General features: G+C 47.6%; 1 protein-coding gene across 8 annotated transcripts in view; it reads right to left on the bottom strand.

The window, feature by feature from the left end:
- LRCH2 (leucine rich repeats and calponin homology domain containing 2) overlaps window positions 1-23,538 on the bottom strand; it is a 337,409-nt gene that overhangs the window by 74,003 nt on the left and 239,868 nt on the right. For 5 of the 8 annotated variants that reach the window (XM_063937536.1, XM_063937533.1, XM_063937537.1 and 2 more), the window contains one exon: window positions 5,579-5,629. The exons of 2 other annotated variants lie outside the window; for them this stretch is intronic. In XM_063937536.1, the coding sequence (XP_063793606.1) occupies window positions 5,579-5,629 (51 nt within the window). Of the gene's footprint in view, window positions 1-2,449; window positions 2,640-5,578; window positions 5,630-23,538 lie in introns of all 8 variants that reach the window. One more of the 8 variants, XR_010183107.1, reaches the window with a different exon arrangement.

The following is a 23,538-nucleotide window of genomic DNA, read 5'->3' on the forward strand; positions in this document are numbered from 1 at the left end:
CATCCATGCTGAAGCAATAGCAGGTCTCAGTATAGTACCTGAGTATACAGACTTCAGGATAGCCTCCTGCTTTCTATCCGCAGGCTCCTTTAAGGCGGCCGTATCCTGAGACGGTAGTGCCACCTTTTTTGACAAGCGTGTGAGCGCTTTATCCACCCTTGGGGATGTCTCCCAACGTACCCTGTCCTCTGGCGGGAAGGGGTACGCCATTAGTAACTTTTTAGAAATCACCAATTTTTTATCAGGGGATGCCCATGCTTCTTCACACACTTCATTTAACTCATCTGAAGGGGGAAAAACCACTGGTTGCTTTTTCTCCCCAAACATAATACCCTTTTTAGTGGTACCTGGGTTAATGTCAGAAATGTTCAACACATTTTTCATTGCCGTAATCATGCAATGGATAGCCTTAGTGGAATGTACATTAGTCTCGTCGTCGTCGACACTGGAGTCAGACTCCGTGTCGACATCTGTGTCTGCCATCTGAGGTAGCGGGCGTTTTTGAGCCCCTGATGGCCTTTGAGACGCCTGGGCAGGCACTGGCTGAGAAGCCGGCTGTCCCACAGCTGTTATGTCATCAAACCTTTTATGTAAGGAGTTGACACTGTCGGTTAATACCTTCCACATATCCATCCACTCTGGTGTCGACCCCGCAGGGGGTGACATCACATTTACCGGCACCTACTCCGCCTCCACATAAGCCTCCTCATCAAACATGTCGACACAGCCGTACCGACACACCGCACACACACAGGGAATGCTCTGACTGAGGACAGGACCCCACCAAGTCCTTTGGGGAGACAGAGAGAGAGTATGCCAGCACACACCACAGCGCTATATAACACAGGGATTTACACCACACAAAGTGATTTTCCCTATAGCAGCTATAATACATAGTATTGCGCCTAAATTTAGTGCCCCCCCTCTCTTTTTTACCCTATTGAGCCTGGAAACTGCAGGGGAGAGCCTGGAACTGTCTTCCAGCGGAACTGTGAAGAGAAAATGGCGCCAGTGTGCTGAGGGAGATAGCCCCGCCCCTTTCACGGCGGACTTCTCCCGCTCTTTTATTAATATTATGGCAGGGGATTTTTACACATATATAGTTTATTAGACTATATTATGTGTTTTTTGCCATTTTTAAGGTTATCTAATTGCAGCCCAGGGCGCCCCCCCCAGCGCCCTGCACCCATCAGTGACCGGAGTTTGTGGTGTGCCTGGGGAGCAATGGCGCACAGCTGCAGTGCTGTGCGCTACCTTAATGAAGACCGGAGTCTTCAGCCGACGATTTTCTCCTCGGAATCTTCCGTCTTCTGGCTCTGCAAGGGGGACGGCGGCGCGGCTCCGGGACCGGACGACCGAGGCTGGGCCTGTGTTCGATCCCTCTGGAGCTAATGGTGTCCAGTAGCCTAGAAGCCCAAGCTAGCTGCAAGCAGGTAGGTTCGCTTCTCTCCCCTAAGTCCCTCGTAGCAGTGAGTCTGTTGCCAGCAGATCTCACTGAAAATAAAAAACCTAACAAATACTTTCTTTACTAAGAGCTCAGGAGAGCCCCTAGTGTGCAACCAGCTCGAGCCGGGCACAGATTCTAACTGAGGTCTGGAGGAGGGGCATAGAGGGAGGAGCCAGTGCACACCAGTAGTCCTAATTCTTTCTTAGAGTGCCCAGTCTCCTGCGGAGCCCGTCTATTCCCCATGGTCCTTACGGAGTTCCCAGCATCCACTAAGACGTCAGAGAAAATAAGTTGGGGGAAATTAACTCAACCTAAGACTTATGTCTGACTCCACAACCTCACAATAGCTGTACAAGATCTGTGTATCACCACTCTGTGCTTTTAGTATGTAACTTTTCTTCGGGATGGTATCGGGATCCCAGTGATTGGGATGCTGCCGGTCAAAATACCAATAGCGGCATCCTGGCACTCAAAATTCTGACACCTGCTAGGTACTGTAAGTAATGGTACCCTGGCCGCAGCCTGACCCTAACCCCCTCACCCGCTGTGTGCCTAACTCTAATTCTCCCCGCATAGTGCCTAACCCTCCATCTCTGCAGACTAACCATCCCTCTTTAGTGCCTAACCCTAACCTTCCCTTTTTAGTGCCCACTGACAGTGTAATGGTTAGCATTACTGCCTCACAGCACTGAGGTCATGGATTCGAATCCCACCAAGGCCCTGTGTGTAGTTTGTATATTCTCCCCGTACTTGCGTGGGTTTCCTCCCATACTTCAAAAAATATACTAGTAGGTTAACTGGCTTCCAACAAAATGAACCCTAGTGTGAATGTGTATGCATGTACATGCGATAGGTAATATAGACTGTAAACTCCACTGGGGCAGGAACTGATGTGAAAGGCCAAATATTCTCTATAAAGCGCAATATAAATAACTGGTAATAAATAATAATAAGCTCTAACCTTCCCTGCAGCCTAACCCTAACCCTCCCCAGCAGACTTACGATCAGTATGCCGCAGTCGGGATTCAGACGCTGGCATTGTGATCGATGTCGGGATCTCGGCCTTGGTCTTCTGATTAGTGTCGGGATTCCGACTGCCAGCATCCCGAACGGTAACCAGATCCTGTTCCTTCTGCTCCCTGTCAGTCAGTGGCTTCTGGCTTGCCTCCATTTCTGCCCTCACAACATGACCCTGTCCATCACATACAGCTTAGTGTTTTCTAAAATAATCACGCCAGCTACTTCCCACAAGTTCAACAAATATTTCCTGGAAATCTCTGTGCTGCTGATCTGATAAGCTACATATTAATTGAATACTGTTCACCTCAAAACTAGGCATAAGCGGATATGCAGGAGATGAAGATTACAGCATGAAATATGTGCTTAATACACTCTTCAAAAGAAGAGTTCCAGTCACAAATGAATGTTTACTTTTTGAGATTTTAAATCTTAAACCAGAGGTTCCCAAACATGGTCCTCACGGCACTCTAATACCCCTTTTCCACCTGAGCACCGGGTCCGATCCGGGATGTTTAACCCGGCTACAACCCGTGTCTGCACCGCCGTTTTCACTGCACTTCGACATGGGTTATTCCCGGGTTGGATCGGATTCCACTTAACCCGGGTAAGCTCTGTAAAAGCCTACTGATGTCACTCGTTACTCGGTTCTGAAACACGGGTAATGACCGTTTCCACTGCACAATTACCCGGGTCATTACCATGTTACGTGTTCAACCCAGGTAGCTACCCGGGAAGGATTCCAGGGTCACTCAACCCGTGTTGAGCCGTTTCCATTTACTAAAAACCTGTGTTGATGCGTGCCCCCATGCAAAAACACGGGTAAATTTAGCTAGTGGAAAAGGGGTATAACAGTCCAGGTTATAAAGATATCCAAGCCAGAGCACAGATTGTTAATTAAAATGTAGATACTAATTAATTCATATGTGCTCAATTATGGATATCCTTAAACCCTAGAGAGTGTTAAGGGCTCCATACACTAGAGCAGGGGTGGCCAACCAGTCGGAGGCAAAGAGCCAGAAAAGATCCATAAGCAAGTGCAAGAGCCACTATCACGCGCGCACCAAAGGCACGCGGGCAAAAATGGGGGTGTGGCCTAGTTGTCACAAAGCCAAGCCCCATTTTTGTGCACACACCTTTCGGTATGACGTTTGTAGGAGTGTGACCTTGTGTCATAACCCTGTTTAGTCATGTTGTACAGTGCCACATACATATAAAATGCCAAAAAATGGGTGCCACCACAGTGCCAGATACATATACGCCCCCAATGCCAGATACATATACGCCCCCAGTGCCAGATACACATGTCCCCACAGTGCCAGATATGCCCCCGATGCAGATACACATGTCCCCACAGTGCCAGATATGCCCACACAGTGCCAGATATGCTCCCAGTGTAGATACACATGCCCATACAGTGCCAGATAGCCCCCAGTGCAGATACACATGCCTATACAGTGCCAGATATGCCCACACAGTGCCAGATATGCCCCCACAGTGCAGATACACATGTCCCCACAGTGCCAGATATGCCCCCAGTGCAGATACACATGCCCCCACAGTGCCAGATATGCCCCCAGTGTAGATACACGTCTCCACAGTGCCTCACACAGTGTCAGATACACATGTCCCACAAACAGTGCCAGATATGCCCCAGTGCTGATACACATGCCCCCACAGTGCCTCATATGCCCCCAGTGCCAGATACACATGTCCCCACAGTGCCAGATATGCCCCCGATGCAGATACACATGTCCCCACAGTGCCAGATATGCCCCCAGTGCCAGATATGCCCACACAGTGCCAGATATGCTCCCAGTGTAGATACACATGCCCATACAGTGCCAGATATCCCCCAGTGCCAGATATGCCCCCAGTGTAGATACACATGCCCATACAGTGCCAGATATCCCCCAGTGCAGACACACATGCCCATACAGTACCAGATATGCCCACACAGTGCCAGATATGCCCCCCACAGTGCATACACATGCCCCCACAGTGCCAGATATGCCCCCAGTGCAGATACACATGCCCCCACAGTGCCAGATATGCCCCCAGTGCAGATACACGTCTCCACAGTGCCTCACACAGTGTCAGATACACATGTCCCACAAACAGTGCCAGATATGCCCCAGTGCAGATACACATGCCCCCACAGTGCCTCATATGCCCCCAGCGCAGATACACATGCCCCCACAGTGCCTCATATGCCCCCCACAGTGCAGATACACATGCCCCCCCACAGTGCCAGATATGCCCCCAGTGCGGATACATATGCTCCCACAGTGCCTCACTCCCCCCCCCCCAAAAAAAAGTGCTGCTTACCGTGCTGCTGTGAGGGGAAGGAGAGCGTAGCGTGCGCCTCTCCTACCCCTCAGTCTCCGGCGTCTATCTTCAATTCGGCGGCGGCCCGTGAGCCAATCAGAGGCCTTAGCTGCAGGTCCGCGAGCTCTGATCGGCTCACGGGCCGGCGCCGAATTTTAGATAGACACCGCCGCTGGAGAACTGCTGCTGTGAGTGTGGTGAGTCTGGCAGCGGTGGCCGGGAGCGGATTGAGTCGCATGCGGAGGATGAAAGAGCCACATGCTGCTTGAGAGCCGCGGGTTGGCCACCGCTGCACTAGAGCGATAATGCCTGCCCCCCCGGATGCTGCTGGGGGTGATCGCGGTAGTGTATGGGGCCCTTTAGTGTATCTTGATGTCAGAGTTTAGGGACCACTGTGTTAAGCATTAGTTTATTTACGGTGGCGTTCACCAACTGTTGACCAGTGTCTCAGCCTTGAACTTAATCACGCTGCCAGGGGATGCCTCACTGCAGCATGCCGGATTCATGTAGGTAAAAGATGAATAGATGCAACTGGTCTAATGCATTGCCACAAATAAGTAACATGTCTCATGCCTCCTCATCATTTCCTTCATGATAAGCCAAGTGCAGGTGAATGCCCCACATTGCTGACCTGTGTGCAGGAGAAGTGACTATTTTGAACAGACCACCACTAAATACCCATGCAATATATTCCTAAACTCTCAAAGTTTTGATAATGAAAATAAACTATGGAATATAACATACATTAAACAGAAATAAAATGAAAATAAAAAACACGAGATGTACCTCAGATGATACAGGAGATGAGGGTGACACATTTGCACTATCACTGTTTTGCTAAAATGAAAATAGACAAAAACACAGTTACCAAAATATAGTAATTTTATATACACCTTATGTATAGAGATCAATCATAGGCTTTTGCAAACATGAAAACACTCCACATTAACTACCTACAATTGGCCAATTACATTAATATTTCCGGAGACCGTTACTTGCAATGTCTTAAAGAGCAACTCCAGCTAACATGTAATATTAAATCTACATTAAAACAATAGCAAAACCAAGTTAGATCTGGATGTTCAAAGGGGATGCAGTCAATATACCAACACTGTAGTTCTTACATAGGTGATAATTGTACAGAGCTATGTTTGAGCATTCCCCTTTCAAAGTAACCACCACCAAGAGGGATTGCAGTACTGGCAGAGGGGCAGTTCTCCAGAATTGTAAGGGCTCATAGAATTAAGGAAAAAAACAAAAACACATTTTGTTTCCCCCAGTACCCTAAATAATAGTAACCAGATTTAAATGAATACACAATATCTTAGAATTCAGAGATCTCTGAGGAGACAGAGAAGGGACGGCAGAGGCAGCAGTGTACACAATCACTGTAGCCTGTCCCCGCCGGCCTCTGTTCTGACCACGCCCCCTCCTCCCTGTACGCGCGCCAGGACGCTCTCTCCCCCCCTTCCCCCGCCGCGCTGCACCGCTCTCCACCCCGTTCCCAACACCGCGGCAGGACCCGGCCTCCATCCCGACTCCTCATGCTGCTGCGGAGTCGGACTCCAAAATACGAGTAGGTGTCAATGTATGCCACGTCTCCTCCCCTCCAAGCTTAAGTGTGTGTGTGTGCCGTATCTTCCACCCTCCCTTCTCCTCCTAGCTAAAGTGTGTGTGCCATGTCTCCCCTCCTAACTAAAGTGTCTGTGTGCCATTTCTCCCCCCTCTTCTCCTAACTAAAGTGTATGATATGTCCCCCCTCCTAGCTAAAGTGTGTGAGTGTGCCACGTCTCCCTCCCTCCCCCCTATGTTTTTTTTCCTCGCTGCCCCAGTGTAAGTTAATAAGGGGGTAGGATTCCCCTTGCCCCCAGTGCCTGCATTATTTTAGCTCATTCAGTGTACTGTAATGTGAATTTCGGCTCATTCTGCGTGCTGTAATGTGAATTTCGGCTCATTCTGCGTGCTGTAATGTGAATTTCGGCTCATTCTGCGTGCTGTAATGTGAATTTCGGCTCATTCAGTGTGCTATAATGTGAATTTCAGCTCATTCAGTGTGCTACAATGTGAATTTTGGCTCATTCAGTGTGCTATAACTATAATGTGAATTTCGGCTCATTCAGTGTGCTACAATGTGAATTTCGGCTCATTCAGTGTCCTATAATGTGAATTTCGGCTCATTCAGTGTGCTACAATGTGAATTTCAGCTCATACAGTGTGCTATAATGTGAATTTCGGCTCATTCTGTGTGCTATAGAAACATAGAATTTGTCGGCAGATAAGAACCACTTGGCCCATCTAGTCTGCCCCTTTTTTTTTTTACATTATTTTTATCTCTAACCTTATTTGATCCTTATTTCTTTGTGAGGAGATCCTTATGTCTATCCCATGCATGTTTAAATTGCCCTACTGTCTTAGCCTCTACCACCCCTGATAGAAGGAATGGCGATTCGCCAGTCTGTATCACCAGTGCGCAGGGTTCTCTCCACTAACTGGCAACATTTTATTAGTAATGGCAACAATAGGAAATTTTAGAAGCCAACGGGAAGGGCATTACTAAGTGGGAGTGGATATGATTAGGGGGAGGAGGAGTCATTCTTAAACCGCCCCCCCTAAAAGTTAAGTCTAGATCCGCCACTGTCTAGGGCAGACATTCCCAACCGCGGTCCTCAAGGCACACCAACAGTGCAGGTTTTAGTGATATCCAGGCTGCAGCACAGATGGTTAAATCAAAATAACTGAGGTACTAATTAAGTCACCTGTGCTGAAGCCTGGATATCACTAAAACCTGCACTGTTAGTGTGCCTTGAGGTCAGTGTTTGGGAATTCCTGGTTTAGGGGCACCAGATCCCACACCTCCACAATCTCAATCTGGGTCTATGGGGCTCCTTGCTACAATATATCTAAACTAAGAGCTACCTACCTTGGAGCTCCATATGGCATATCAGGACCTCCATCTCCTCCTAATGCAAAGTCCTCTCTGCCTCTCACAACAAACATATAGTGGCAGATGCTCAATTAACTTAGTGAGGTGGGGGATGTGGTGTCCCTGGATTGGCTGAGCTGGATGGCTTTAGTGTCTCTAAGAATTAAACTTGCATAACTGTTCTAGCTGGAAGAAAAAGGACTTTTGGGAACAGGGACAATTTATTTTAGATGGAGTTACTCTTTAACAAAGTAATTTATGTGCACATAACCTTAGCTACAACGCTGTATACATAAGCATACATATCAACTATATTGTGATTCATTTGTAATTATAACATGGGTTATGAAACTGGTTTATAAACACATCTGTAGACTTATAGGTACATCCTACGACACGACAAAAAGGTTAGCCCACAGCTATATACAGATACTGTATATAAGCATGTCCCATAAAAATAAGAGACCTGAAATACTGTTTCCGTAAACCACATAAGCAAGCCAGTAATTACTACAATCAACATAGTGCGTCACTACACACATTGCAGGTATTAATTCCGTGGGTAAAACCAAATTACTGTACTACAGAAAACAATTTGCCAGAATAGGTGCCGACTGACTAATACAAGTTCCTATGAATGTAACAAGCAAAAAATGATTTTAAGGGACAAAAAAACAAAAACAAACAAAAAAAAAAACCATACTGAAAAAAACTGAATAGGATAAAATAATCAGATTAAATATAATAAATCATTACATGCAGATATTAAACTAGAAACGTCTATAAATGCATGTGCAGTACTACTTTAGGACTGGCGAGTACAGGTGTCATCTATCCAAACTACCATCTATAAAGTGAAAACCGGTATACAGTGGGGAAACAGACTTAATATTCGTAAGTGTGTAGCCTAGTCACTCAATAGGAACCAGCAACCAGACTGGTTCATCACAAATTGACAGGTTGTGGTACTTATGAAAATTGTATAACCCCATTTATATCAAATTCCTGACACAAACAGAGCTTAATGTTTAACACCTTGTTACACTTGCTATGCCTTTGAAGCTGTATATACCCCTATCCAATTGTTTGAGCTGAGCAATGCACAGATGTCAGGTTTGCCAACACCTGTGTCCAAATTAGATACGATTGGCCAAATGCTACAGGGAGCAATCAACATGGACAGATGGTGGCTGCAATCTGACATGGTTTTCATCAAAAAACATTTTCAAGCAAGTGATTGTGCTGAGGTTGATCTTGATTATCAGTCTTATTTATTTAAAAAAGTGCTACACTGAGCACTTCAGGAAGGCACAATCCACATGACAATAAAATATACAATGTGTTTTATTAATATAAAAATCAAGTATAAAAATACAAATAATACTCACGGGAGCTAATTAGTCACAACTAGTGTACACAATAATAGCATAGAGCCTTTCTTGTAACATTAAATAGGATTTTAATCAGTAGCGGATCTTGCCACGGGCAAGCAGGACTTTTGCCCGGGGCGCCGCCTTCCGGAGGGCGCCGGCGCCATCTGGAGGGCGCCGCACCACGGCAAGATCCGCTGCTGATGTGCAGTGCGCCCCCCGCTGCCCGCTGTCCCCCGCCGTGAAGGTAACTAGACGTGTAGCGTCTAGTTTCCCTTCGTGGAGAGGACGTTTACTGTGCGGTGTGCGATGACGTCATCGCGCACTGCACAGCAAAGGTCCTCTCCACGAAGGGAACTAGACACGAAGCGTCTAGTTCCCCTTCGTGGAGAGGACCTTTGCTGTGCGGTGCGCGATGACGTCATCGCGCACCGCACATCTTTCATCGGCGCTACTACTGTACAGGGGGCGTAAGTGACAACGCCCCCTGTATGAAGCCACGCCCCCCATCGCCTGCCCGGGGCGCTCAAAACCCCGGAGCCGGCCCTGATTTTAATTACCTACCGGTAAATCCTTTTCTCGTAGTCCGTAGAGGATACTGGGGTCCATTTAGTATCATGGGGTATAGACGGGTCCATTAGGAGCCTTGGGCACTTTAAGAAATCAATAGTGTGCACCGGCTCCTCCCTCTATGCCCCTCCTACCAGACTCAGTCTAGAAGCTGTGCCCGAGGAGACGGACATACATCGAGAGAAGGATAGATAAAGTTAGTGGTGAGATTCTGAACCAGCACACACAACAAGAGGAAAGCCATGCTAACCAAACATGAAACAGGAACAGCAACAGCTGAACCAACATTACTTAACCAAGTAACAGTGCAGAAAACGAAGCACTGGGCGAGCGCCCAGCATCCTCTACGGACTACAAGAAAAGGATTTACCGGTAGGTAATTCAAATCCTATTTTCTCTTGCGTACTAGGAAACTGGGGTCCACATTAGTACCATGGGGATGTACCAAAGCTCCCAAACTGGGTAGGAGAGTGCTGAGGGTCCTGCAGAACTGATTGACCAAACTGAAGGTCCTCAGATGCCAAAGTATCGAACTTGTAGAATTTAGCAAACGTGTTCGAATCCGACCAAGTAGCTGCTCAGCAGAGCTGTAAAGCCGAGACACCCCGGGCAGCCGCCCAGGAAGAACCCACCGACCGAGTAGAGTGGGTGTGTACAGAGTTAGGTACCGGCAAACTTGCCGTAGAGTAAGCATGTTGGACAGTGAGCCTGATCCAGCGAGCACTTGTCTGCTTTGAAGCACGACACCCAATCTTATTGGGATCATACAGAACTAACAGCGAGTCTGATTTTCTGTGATGAGCTGTCCATTTGACATAGGGGGTCATTCTGAGTTTATTGCTCGCTGCCGATTTTCGCAGCGCAGCGATCAGGTGAAAAAACATAATTTATGCGCATGCGTATGGCCCGCAATGCGCACGCGTGACGTACGGGTACAAAGCTCTTTGTGGTTGTGCTCAGGTCCTAGCAAAGTTTTCCTTCGCACTGACGGCCGCAAGAAGATTGACAGGAAGGGGGCGTTTCTGGGTGTCAACTGACCGTTTTCAGGGAGTGTTTGCAAAAACACAGGCGTGTCTGAAAAAACGCAGGCATGGCTGGGCGTTCGCTGGTGTATGACGTCAAATCTGGACATGAATAGGCTGAAGTGATCGCAAGCACTGAGTAGGTTCAGAGCTACTCAGAAACTGTACAAACTGTTTTTCAGAGCTCGGCTGCACATGCGTTCGCACCTCTGCTAAGCTAAAATACACTCCTCAGTGGGCAGCGGCATAGCGTTTGCACGGCTGCTAAAAACTGCTAGCGAGCGATCAACTCGGAATGACCCCCATAGATCTTTAAAGCCCGCACAACATCCAGGGACTTTGAAGTAGAAAAGGTGTCAGTAACCACCGGGACCACGATAGGCTGGTTGATATGAAACGCAGACACCACTTTTGGAAGAAATTGCTGACGAGTTCTGAGTTCAGCTCTCTTTAGGAAAAATCAAATAGGGGCTCTTGTGAGACAACGCTCCCAATTCGGACACACGTTTTGGCGAAGCCAAGGCCAACAGTGTGACAGTCTTCCACGTAAGAAACTTTACATCAACCTCCTGTAAAGGCTCAAACCACTCAGATTGTAGAAACAGCACCACGTTGAGATCCCAAGGTGCCGTGGGAGGCACAAAAGGCGGATGGATGTGCAGAACACGTCTGAACATCAGGGAGGGAAGCCAACTGTTTTTGGAAGAAAATGGACAAGGCCGAAATCTTGACTTTTATAGATCCCAGGCGTAGGCCCACATCCACATCAGACTGCAGAAAAAGCAGAAACCGACCCAGTTGAAATTCCACCGCAGGAAATTTCCTGTTTTCACACCAAGACACATTTTCTCCAAATTCGGTGGTAATATTTTGACGTTACCCCTTTTCTGGCTTGGATCAAGGTAGTAATTACCCTGTCCGGTATCCCTTTCCGGGCAAGAATTTAACGCTCCACTTCCATGCCGTCAAACGTAGCCGCGGTAAGTCTTGATAGACGAACGGCCCCTGTTGCAGAAGCTCCTCTCGAAGAGGTAGAGGCCACGGATCCTCCAGAAGCATGCCAGTAGATCCGCGTACCAAGCCCTCTTTGGCCAATCTGGAGCAATGAGAATTGCTTTAACCTTTTCCCTTTTTATTCTTTTGAGAATTCTTGGGATTAATGGAAGTGGTGGAAACACATACACCGTCTGGTAGACCCATGGAGTCACCAGAGCGTCTCTCGACCTGTAACAATACCTCCTGAGCTTCTTGTTGAGACGAGAGGGCATCATGTGGATTTGTGGAATGCCCCACCGACGTGTCACACACTCGAACACCTCCGGGTGAAGGCCCCACTCTCATGAGTGGAGATCGTGTCTGCTGAGGAACGGACAACGCCACAGCGTCTTTCTGCCCAGAGGAAAATCCGTGTTATCTCTGACATTGCTGCTCTGCTCTTCGTTCCGCCCTGTCGGTTTATGTACGTTACCACCGTCACATTATCTGACTGAACCTGGATCGCATGATGTGCTGCCTATTTTCCTTGGAAGTGTTCCCCCTGGGTGACTGCTCCCCAACTTCTGAGGCTTGCATCTGTGGTTAGTAGAATCCAATTTTTGAATCCTGAACCTTCGACCCTCGGTCAGGTGAGAAGTCTGAAGCCACCACAGAAGAGAAATCCTGGCTCTTGGCGATAGACGAATCCTCTGGTGCATGTGGAGATGCGATCCGGACCATTTGTCCAAAAGATCCAGCTGTAGGGGCCTTGCATAAAACCTTCCATACTGCAGCGCCTCGTAAGCGGCTACCATCTTTCCCAGAAGGCGAATGCATAGATGCACCGATATCCGGGTTTGTCTTAGAATATCCCACACCATTGACTGGATTACCAATGCCTTTTCCAACAGAAGGAATACCTTCTGTGCCTCCGTATCCAGTATCATCCCCAGGAACGGAAGCCTCCGTGTTGGTTCCAGGTGACATTTTGGTAGGTTCAGAATCCACCCGTGATCCCAGAGTAGTCGAGTTGAGAGGGCAATGTTGTCCGATAACCGCTCCCTGGATGGTGCTTTTATCAGCAGATCATCCAGGTACGGAATTATATTCACTCCCCGTTTGCGGAGGAGACACATCATGTCCGCCATTACCTTGGGGAACACCCTGGGTGCCGTGGAGAGACCAAAAGGCAGAGCCTGGAACTGGTAGTGACAGTCCTGTAAGGCAAACCTGAGATAGGCCTGATGAGGTGGCCAGATCGGGATATGAAGGTATGCATCCTTGATAGCCAAAGACACCAAGAATTCCCCTTCCTCAAAGACTCGAGATCACCGCTCTCAGAGACTCCATCTTGAATTTGAACACCTGTAAATACGGGTTCAATGACTTGAGGTTTAAAATGGGTATCACCGAACGATCTGGTTTTGGTACCACAAACAGGTTTGAATAATAACCTCTGTTCTGTAGCTGAGGTGGAACTGGAACAATGACCTGAGTCTGTACCAGTTTTTGAATTGCATCCTCTAAATTTATACTTACCTCCTTAGAAGCTGGTAAGCCTGACTTGAAGAATCTGTGAGGTGGGAGTTCCTGAAACTCCAGTCTGTACCCTGGGGGATGACCTCTTTGACCCAGGGATACTGGCACGATGTCGCCCATATGTGACTGAAATCTCTTAATCGGCTCCTATCCGTCTGTCTTCCAGGCAGTGTGGTCCACCGTCATGCTGAAGACTTTGAGGAAGCAGAACCAGAGATCTGTTCCCGTGAACCTGCAATCGCTTGTTTTCTGGGTTTACCTCTATTGCCTTTGAAGGCTGTAGAAGAACCTTTGGCTTTATTTTTAAATTTTGCTGTCCAAAAGGACTGCAGAGTCAGAGCAGAGTAGGTCTTCCTAGCTCGGGGGGCTGCAGAAGGAAGATATGTAGACTTACCCGCCGTAGCCTTGGATATCCACGTATCCAGTTCATCTCCAAACAGGGCCTCACCTGTGAAAGGTAGGCTTTCCACACCTCTTCTGGAATGCGCATCCACCGTCCACTGACGTAGCCATAGGCCCCTGCATGCTGACACTGCCATGGCCGTGGTGCGTGCATTGAGCAATCCAATTTCTTTTAAGGCTTCCACCATAAAATTTGCAGAGTACTGTATATACTGTAGGAGTAAAATCATCTCACCTCTGGGTAAAGAATCTAATCCCTCAGTTAGGTTACCGGACCATTTGTTATGGCCCTAGTGATCCAAGCACAAGCAATAGTGGGCCTCTGGGTCACCCTCGCAGCTGTGTACAGAGATTTTAGAGTGGAATCTTGCCGTCTGCCACTTCCTTTAAGGAGGCTGACCCCGGCAATGGTAAGACTATCTCAGGGCCTGTATTCCCTGAGATAAAGCTGCATACCCCCCCCCCCCCCCCCTCCCGAGTCCACCTTACCCTCCTCAACATTTGATACATCACCATCAGTATCAGTCTGCAGGATTTGGGCCAGTGTATGCTTTTGTGGACAAATGACAGGGGTCTGAGACACTGGAATAGCCACTAAATCTCTATTCATCAGGTCATCAACAGATTGTCTTAAGTATTGCGTCTCCTTCTCATTTTGGGATAATTTATTTGAAATATTTGAGATCATCCCTTTCAATGAATCCAACCATACTGGTTCGGACCCACTAGTCTGAGAATGTGTACTATCCTGAGTACACTGTAGTGATCCCCCTGAGTGAGAAAAACACTCTGCCGTACATGAAACACACTACCTTGACATAGTAAAATGTAAGAGCGCACACACACACACACACACACACACACACACACACACACACACACTAGGTTAAGAGCACAATTAACCCACACAGAGCTCCCTAGGGAGACACAGAGTATGATGGAGCCAGCCACACCGCGCACTTATAGCTAATTACAAGTTTAGCAAACCAAGTACCCTTGTCAAGGGCTTAGTATTCTAATATTGCTCCCCCCCCCCCCCCCCCCCCCGCCCTTTCTATGATTTCCTGGTACCGCTGAGGCACTCTGGAGTCCTTGTGGAGGAGCTGCGCTTCCCTGCCAGTCTGCCTGTGTATAGCTGCAGAGGGAAAATGGCACTGGTGAGCTGCTGGATCCACTCATAGTGAAGCCCACACGCGCGGTGTTCCCGGTTTTTTATACTGGCTGAGGCGTTTATGATGCTTAACAGTGGGTTAGAACCCCTGTAAGCTATAATGCCAGTGTAGGGTAATTTTGTAGTGGCTCAGCTCACCCCTCACAGCGGAACACACACACACACACACACACACAGTATGTAATCCTGAGCCTGGAAAAGCAGCCTGCATGTCAGCGCCGCGTTCCATACCCTTATGCCGCCATTTCAACCGGTGACCCACTAACCGGGACGCCTACTCACCACTCTTCTTACTTCTGGCCCTGTTAGAGGTGGCGGCGTGTTGCGGGACTGAACGCTCGCCGTGGTGGAGCTTGCGAATAGGATTCTCAGGAGCTCAGTGTCCTGTCAGCGGGGAACGGGACCATTAATCCTGGAGGAGGAGGTTCATAGCAGTGCATGCAAATATGGACGAGATAGTCCATACTGGCCTGCATGCATAAGCGACGGGGCACCAACGATGAACGAGCGCGGGGCCACGCATCGTTCATCGTTGCTGCTTCCACACTGAAAGATATGAACGGTATCTCGTTCATTAATGAACAAGATTGTTCATATCATTCAGTAATATCGCCCAGTGTGTAGGACCCATTAGTGGAATCCAGCAGTCCTTAAGTAGTGGATTCTCAGCTGTTACACAATTAGTAATTAGTTGCTGTGTTCTATTTGTAACCACATTAAAACATCTAATAAAATTATTTTTCTTATGCTTGTATATACAAAGATAATTCTACTTATTTAATATTAGTCATGTGTTATACACAACTTACTCTAAATCTGACTTGCCACAGAGATTAAATATTTAAAGGTATCATAAAAACATTATTTCATTCAATGGTAAAGTATAAAATCTTATAGCAAACAATATATAGGTCTATGTTTTCCATCACCAGGTGTTTTCTATATTTATATTTTCTAGTTCCATACATTGTTTTCATTTGTTGATAATACTTTGGATTCATCCTAACTAAGGAGCCGAGAATCTCAATGATCCACACATATGAGTCTATTAAGAATGATTAAAAGGACTATATAATCTGCCTTGTCCTGTATTGGACATTTACAATCAATGAGACTGTGTGATACTATAGTAACATTACACATACATCGCAATTAATGTTACACGAAATGCTCTATGCTATTATTGGGTATACTAGCTGTGACTAAATAGCTCTCGGGAGTTTTATTTTGAATTTTATACTTGATTTTTATATTAATAAAACACATATTGTATATTTTATTGTCATGTGGATTGTGCCTTCCTGAAACGCCAGGTATAGCACTTTTTTAAAGATCACCTCAGTTTGGGAGGTTAGACACACCTCCAGCTACTGTACATTGGCTGCATCAGGAATTAGCCTTTACAAAGTTTTTTTTTTTCTGTGCAGGTATTAGCGCCGCAGGGTCAAATTTATTTTATACTTTGGTCTTATATATATGTTTTACACCAGTTGGGGATATAGCTGCCTAATTTGAATGGGCCTTTTAAAGTACACCTACTCATCTCGAACAATAGCGATTTTAAACCCAGAATAGACATACATGGTAAAATAAACTGATATGCACAATAACAAAGCATGCAAATTAGGCAAGAGATGTATCAACTTGCCCGTTGCAATCCGTTTTTTATAGAATATACAAATTTTCCACAGCATCATACATACTATACGTCTCTCCCCTAGTCTGCAGCCACTAGAGCATTCTGCCTGGCTCACTAATCAGTTTTGTCCCAGTGAGATTACAGTGCTTTGGTCACTACCATCTGCTATTGCCCCCCTTATGTGCTTATTTAGTCATAGATGAGCAGATTGTAAAACAGGGCTGAGCACCTGTGTAGGGAACATTTTCTGTGCATGTTACTACCAGATATTTCATTTTATTGACTGGTTTTGTGACTACAATAGATCTAAATTATTTGGGGACATAGGATTATTGAGCCTGCAGGTATAATTTCTGAACAATATGAAAAAATAAGATTTTACTCACCGATAAATCTATTTCTCGTAGTCCGTAGTGGATGCTGGGACTCCGTAAGGACCATGGGGAATAGCGGCTCCGCAGGAGACAGGGCACAAGAATAAAAGCTTTAGGATCAGGTGGTGTGCACTGGCTCCTCCCCCTATGACCCTCCTCCAAGCCTCAGTTAGGATACTGTGACCGGACGAGCGTACATAATAAGGAAGGATCTTGAATCCCGGGTAAGACTCATACCAGCCACACCAATCACACCGTACAACTCGTGATCTGAACCCAGTTAACAGTATGATAAACGAAAGGAGCCTCTGAAAAGATGGCTCACAACAATAATAACCCGAATTTTTGTAACAATAACTATATACAAGTATTGCAGACAATCCGCACTTGGGATGGGCGCCCAGCATCCACTACGGACTACGAGAAATAGATTTATCGGTGAGTAAAATCTTATTTTCTCTGACGTCCTAGTGGATGCTGGGACTCCGTAAGGACCATGGGGATTATACCAAAGCTCCCAAACGGGCGGGAGAGTGCGGATGACTCTGCAGCACCGAATGAGAGAACTCCAGGTCCTCCTCAGCCAGGGTATCAAATTTGTAGAATTTAGCAAACGTGTTTGCCCCTGACCAAGTAGCTGCTCGGCAAAGTTGTAAAGCCGAGACCCCTCGGGCAGCCGCCCAAGATGAGCCCACTTTCCTTGTGGAATGGGCTTTTACAGATTTTGGCTGTGGCAGGCCTGCCACAGAATGTGCAAGCTGAATTGCACTACAAATCCAACGAGCAATCGTCTGCTTAGAAGCAGGAGCACCCAGCTTGTTGGGTGCATACAGGATAAACAGCGAGTCAGATTTTCTGACTCCAGCCGTCCTGGAAACATATATTTTCAGGGCCCTGACAACGTCAAGCAACTTGGAGTCCTCCAAGTCCCTAGTAGCCGCAGGTACCACAATAGGTTGGTTCATGTGAAATGCAGAAACCACCTTAGGGAGAAATTGAGGACGAGTCCTCAATTCTGCCCTGTCAGAATGAAAAATTAAGTAAGGGCTTTTATATGATAAAGCCGCCAATTCTGACACACGCCTGGCTGAAGCCAGAGCTAACAGCATCGACACCTTCCATATGAGATATTTTAAGTCCACAGTGGTGAGTGGTTCAAACCAATGTGACTTTAGGAAACTCAAAACAACATTGAGATCCCAAGGTGCCACTGGAGGCACAAAAGGAGGCTGTATATGCAGTACCCCTTTTTCAAATGTCTGAACTTCAGGCACGGAAGCCAGTTCTTTCTGGAAGAAAATCGACAGGGCCGAAATTTGAACCTTAATGGACCCTAATTTTAGGCCCATAGACAGTCCTGTTTGCAGGAAATGGAGGAAACGACCCAGTTGAAATTCCTCTGTAGGGGCCTTCTTGGCCTCACACCACGCAACATATTTTCGCCAAATGCGGTGATAATGTTTTGCGGTTACATCCTTCCTGGCTTTGATCAGGGTAGGGATGACTTCATCCGGAATGCCTTTTTCCTTCAGGATCCGGCGTTCAACCGCCATGCCGTCAAACGCAGCCGCGGTAAGTCTTGGAACAGACAAGGCCCCTGCTGGAGCAGGTCCTTTCTTAGAGGTAGAGGCCACGGGTCTTCTGTGAGCATCTCTTGAAGTTCTGGGTACCAAGTCCTTCTTGGCCAATCCGGAACCACGAGTATAGTTCTTACTCCTCTCCTTCTTATGATTCTCAGTACTTTTGGTATGAGAGGCAGAGGAGGGAACACATACACTGACTGGTACACCCACGGTGTTACCAGAGCGTCCACCGCTATTGCCTGAGGGTCCCTTGACCTGGCGCAATACCTGTCTAGTTTTTTGTTTAGACGGGACGCCATCATGAACACTGCTGACAGTGCTATCACATGATTTTCCGCCCAGCGAAGAATCCTTGCAGCTTCTGCCATTGCCCTCCTGCTTCTCGTGCCGCCCTGTCTGTTTACGTGGGCAACTGACGTGATGTTGTCCGATTGGATCAATACCGCCTGACCCTGAAGCAGGGGTTTCGCTTGACTTAGGGCATTGTAAATGGCCCTTAGTTCCATAATGTTTATATGAAGAGATGTTTCCATGCTTGACCACAAGCCCTGGAAATTTCTTCCCTGTGTGACTGCTCCCCAGCCTCTCAGGCTGGCATCCGTGGTCACCAGGATCCAATCCTGAATGCCAAATCTGCGGCCCTCTAGTAGATGAGCACTCTGCAGCCACCACAGAAGAGACACCCTTGTCCTTGGCGACAGGGTTATCCGCTGATGCATCTGAAGATGCGATCCGGACCATTTGTCCAGTAGATCCCACTGAAACGTTCTTGCATGGAATCTTCCGAATGGAATCGCTTCGTAAGAAGCCACCATTTTTCCCAGGACCCTCGTGCACTGATGCACTGACACCTGGCCTGGTTTTAGGAGGTTCCTGACTAGTTCGGATAACTCCCTGGCCTTCTCCTCCGGGAGAAACACCTTCTTCTGGACTGTGTCCAGAATCATTCCTAGGAACAGTAGACGTGTCGTTGGAATCAGCTGCGATTTTGGAATATTTAGGATCCACCCGTGCTGACGTAACACTACCTGAGATAGTGCTACTCCGACTTCTAACTGTTCCCTGGACCTTGCCCTTATCAGGAGATCGTCCAAGTAAGGGATAATTAAGATGCCTTTTCTTCGAAGAAGAATCATCATTTCGGCCATTACCTTGGTAAAGACCCGAGGTGCCGTGGACAACCCAAACGGCAGCGTCTGAAACTGATAATGACAGTTTTGTACTACAAACCTGAGGTACCCTTGGTGAGAAGGGTAGATTGGGACGTGGAGATAAGCATCTTTTATGTCCAGAGACACCATATAGTCCCCTTCTTCCAGGTTCGCTATCAATGCTCTGAGTGACTCCATCTTGAATTTGAACCTTTTTATGTAAGTGTTCAAGGATTTCAGATTTAAAATTGGTCTCACCGAGCCGTCCGGCTTCGGTACCACAAACAGCGTGGAATAATACCCCTTTCCTTGTTGTAGGAGGGGTACCTTGATTATCACCTGCTGGGAATACAGCTTGTGAATCGCTTCCAAAACTGCCTCCCTGTCGGAGGGAGACTTTGGTAGAGCAGACTTCAGGAACCGGCGAGGGGGAAACGCCTCGAATTCCAGTTTGTACCCCTGCGATACTACCTGTAGAATCCAGGGGTCCACTTGCGAGTGAGCCCACTGCGCGTTGAAATTCTTGAGACGGGCCCCCACCGTCTCTGAGTCTGCTTGTAAAGCCCCAGCGTCATGCTGAAGCCTTGGCAGAAGCAGGGGAGGGCTTCTGCTCCTGGGAAGCGGCTGCATGGTGCAGTCTTTTTCCTCTTCCTCTGCCCCGGGGCAGAAATGAGTGGCCTTTTGCTCGCTTGTACTTATGGGAACGAAAGGACTGAGTTTGAAAAGACGGTGTCTTTTTCTGCTGATGTGAGGTGACCTGGGGTAAAAAGGTGGACTTTCCAGCCGTTGCCGTGGCCACCAGGTCCGATAGACCAGCCCCAAATAACTCCTCCCCTTTATACGGCAATACTTCCATATGTCGTTTGGAATCCGCATCCCCTGACCACTGTCGCGTCCATAATGCTCTTCTGGCAGAAATGGACATAGCACTTACTCTTGATGCCAGGGTGCAAATATCCCTCTGTGCATCACGCATATATAGTAATGCATCCTTCAAATGCTCTATAGTTAACAATATATTGTCCCTGTCCAGGGTATCAATATTTTCAGTCAGGGAATCCGACCACGCGACTCCAGCACTGCACATCCAGGCTGAAGCGATAGCTGGTCGCAGTATAACACCAGTATGTGTGTATATACTTTTTAGGATATTTTCCAGCCTTCTATCAGCTGGTTCTTTAAGGGTGGCCGTATCTGGAGACGGTAACGCTACTTGTTTAGATAAACGTGTGAGCGCTTTATCTACCCTAGGGGGTGTTTCCCAACGCGCCCTAACCTCTGGCGGGAAAGGGTATAGTGCCAATAATTTATTAGAAATTAGCAGTTTTTTGTCGGGGGAAACCCACGCTTTATCACACACCTCATTTAATTCATCTGACTCAGGAAAAACTATTGGTAGTTTTTTCACACCCCACATAATACCCTTCTTTGTGGTACTTGTAGTGTCAGAAATGTTCAATGCCTCTGATCATGTAACGTGTGGCCCTACTGGACATTACGTTTGTCTCCTCACCGTCGACACTAGACTCAGTATCTGTGTCTGGGTCCGTGTCGACCCACTGAGGTAACGGGCGTTTTAGGGCCCCTGACGGTGTCTGAGACGCCTGGACAGGCACTAATTGATTTGCCGGCTGTCTCATGTCGTCAACAGTTTTTTGCAAAGTGCTGACATTGTCACGTAATTCTTTAAATACGATCATCCAGTCAGGTGTCGACTCCCTAGGGGGTGACATCACTAACCCAGGCAATTGCTCCGCCTCCACATCATTTTCCTCCTCATACATGTCGACACACACGTACCGACACACAGCACACACACCGGGAATGCTCTGATAGAGGACAGGACCCCACCAGCCCTTTGGAGAGACAGAGGGAGAGTTTGCCAGCACACACCAAGCGCTATATATATATATATACAGGGATAACCTTATATAAGTGTTACTCCCTTTTATAGCTGCTGTTTTTATTATTAGCTGCCAATAGTGCCCCCCCTTCTCTTTTTTACCCTGATTCTGTAGCAGGTCTGCAGGGGAGAGTCAGGGAGCCGTCCTTCCAGCGAAGCGGTGAGGGAAAATGGCGCTTGTGTGCTGAGGAGATAGGCTCCGCCCCTTCACGACGTCCTTATCTCCCGCTCTTTTCTGGAAAAATGGCAGGGGTTAAATACATCCATATAGCCCAGGAGCTATATGTGATGTATTTCTTTTTGCCAACCTAAGGTATATCTGTTATATTGCGTCTCAGGGCGCTCCCCCCCCAGCGCCCTGCACCCTCAGTGACCGGAGTGTGAAGTGTGCTGAGAGCAATGGCGCACAGCTGCAGTGCTGTGCGCTACCTTAGTTGAAGACGGGACCGTCTTCTGCCGCCGATTTCACCGGACCTCTTCGCTCTTCTGGCTCTGTAAGGGGGCCGGCGGCGCGGCTCCGGGACCCATCCAGGCTGAACCTGTGATCGTCCCTCTGGAGCTAATGTCCAGTAGCCTAAGAAGCCCAATCCACTCTGCACGCAGGTGAGTTCGCTTCTTCTCCCCTTAGTCCCACGATGCAGTGAGCCTGTTGCCAGCAGGACTCACTGAAAATAAAAAACCTAAAATAAACTTTTATTCTAAGCAGCTCAGGAGAGCCACCTAGCCTGCACCCTTCTCGTTCGGGCACAAAAATCTAACTGAGGCTTGGAGGAGGGTCATAGGGGGAGGAGCCAGTGCACACCACCTGATCCTAAAGCTTTTATTCTTGTGCCCTGTCTCCTGCGGAGCCGCTATTCCCCATGGTCCTTACGGAGTCCCAGCATCCACTAGGACGTCAGAGAAATATAACAGTGATGCCGGCAAGCCAGCAAAAGGTCTGCTTTCCAAACAACAGATAAAGGTTTATAAAAGGTGTAATTTAAAAGAAAACTAAAAATAAATAAATAAATGCATATCACACAAATCAATACAGGAAAACAAATACATAGCCAATAAGTAGGCACACACAGACGTAGCAAGTATTAAACTAACATTTAACATAGCACAACTACACCCTGGTTCCGTATGTGTGACCGGCGGACAGGATGGTGGCGGTCACAATACCGATGCCAGCATTCCAATCTTTAAAATCAGACAGAGGAGAGGTAAGTGTGCTATCATCTCTCCCCTACCCCTCCCGAAGCCTAACCCTAACCACCCCCGGTGGTGCCAAAAACTAACACCCCACCCCTTCCCCGCAGCCTAACCCTAACCCTTTCCCTGGCGAGGTGCATAAACCTAACCTCCCCCCTCAATATCCCAGCCTAACCATAACCCCCTCAGGTGGCACCTTAACCTAAACACCCCTTCCCCCACCCAACCTACCCACTATCAGTCAGGATGCCGGCTGACAGGATTCTGACGTTGGCCTCCTGACCCTGTCGGAATTTCGGCGTCTGAATTCAGACTGGCAGGATCCCAACAGCCAGTAACTTAACCACATCCGCTACACTCACCTGAAACCCACAGCCCAAAGTCAAGAGAAGTCCAGGCTGTCCAGCAGAGGGCTTTGCACCTATGAATAGCGAGTCTGATACATACTGGCTGCTGACCTGGCACTTATCCTGACTGCCTGGACTGAGAGGTGGGGTATTTAAGAAGACTGAGCCTGCCTCATTGTGTTCCCAGACCAATGAGGAGGCTGGCTTTCACTATAACAATGAGAACGTAAGCTTGTGGTCTACCTGTTCTAGTGAAAACCAACCCAGGCTGGCTGAGGATCTGGGAGAAAGAAGCAGCTGCCAAGGTTTTTCTTTTTTCACCTGTGCTCTGACCAGAGGTTAAGAAACAAGAGTTTGCTGTCCCTCTGCTCAGACTAAAGCTGGGTACACACTATATTGAGCCTGGTCAACCTGTGACTCTCATGCCAGCATATCCTGCCAAAGTTTTAGCAACCGCATACTGAGAAATGGCATGCTGGGATCTTTAGTTTCACAATAGCTGGAGAGCCACAAATTGCCCATGGCCTGCACTATACGATAGATCGCAATGACCACTGTATAGCATGCACACCCAATTCATTGT

The sequence above is a fragment of the Pseudophryne corroboree genome, chromosome 8, assembly GCF_028390025.1.
Source record: "Pseudophryne corroboree isolate aPseCor3 chromosome 8, aPseCor3.hap2, whole genome shotgun sequence".
Taxonomy (NCBI): Eukaryota; Metazoa; Chordata; class Amphibia; order Anura; family Myobatrachidae; genus Pseudophryne; species Pseudophryne corroboree.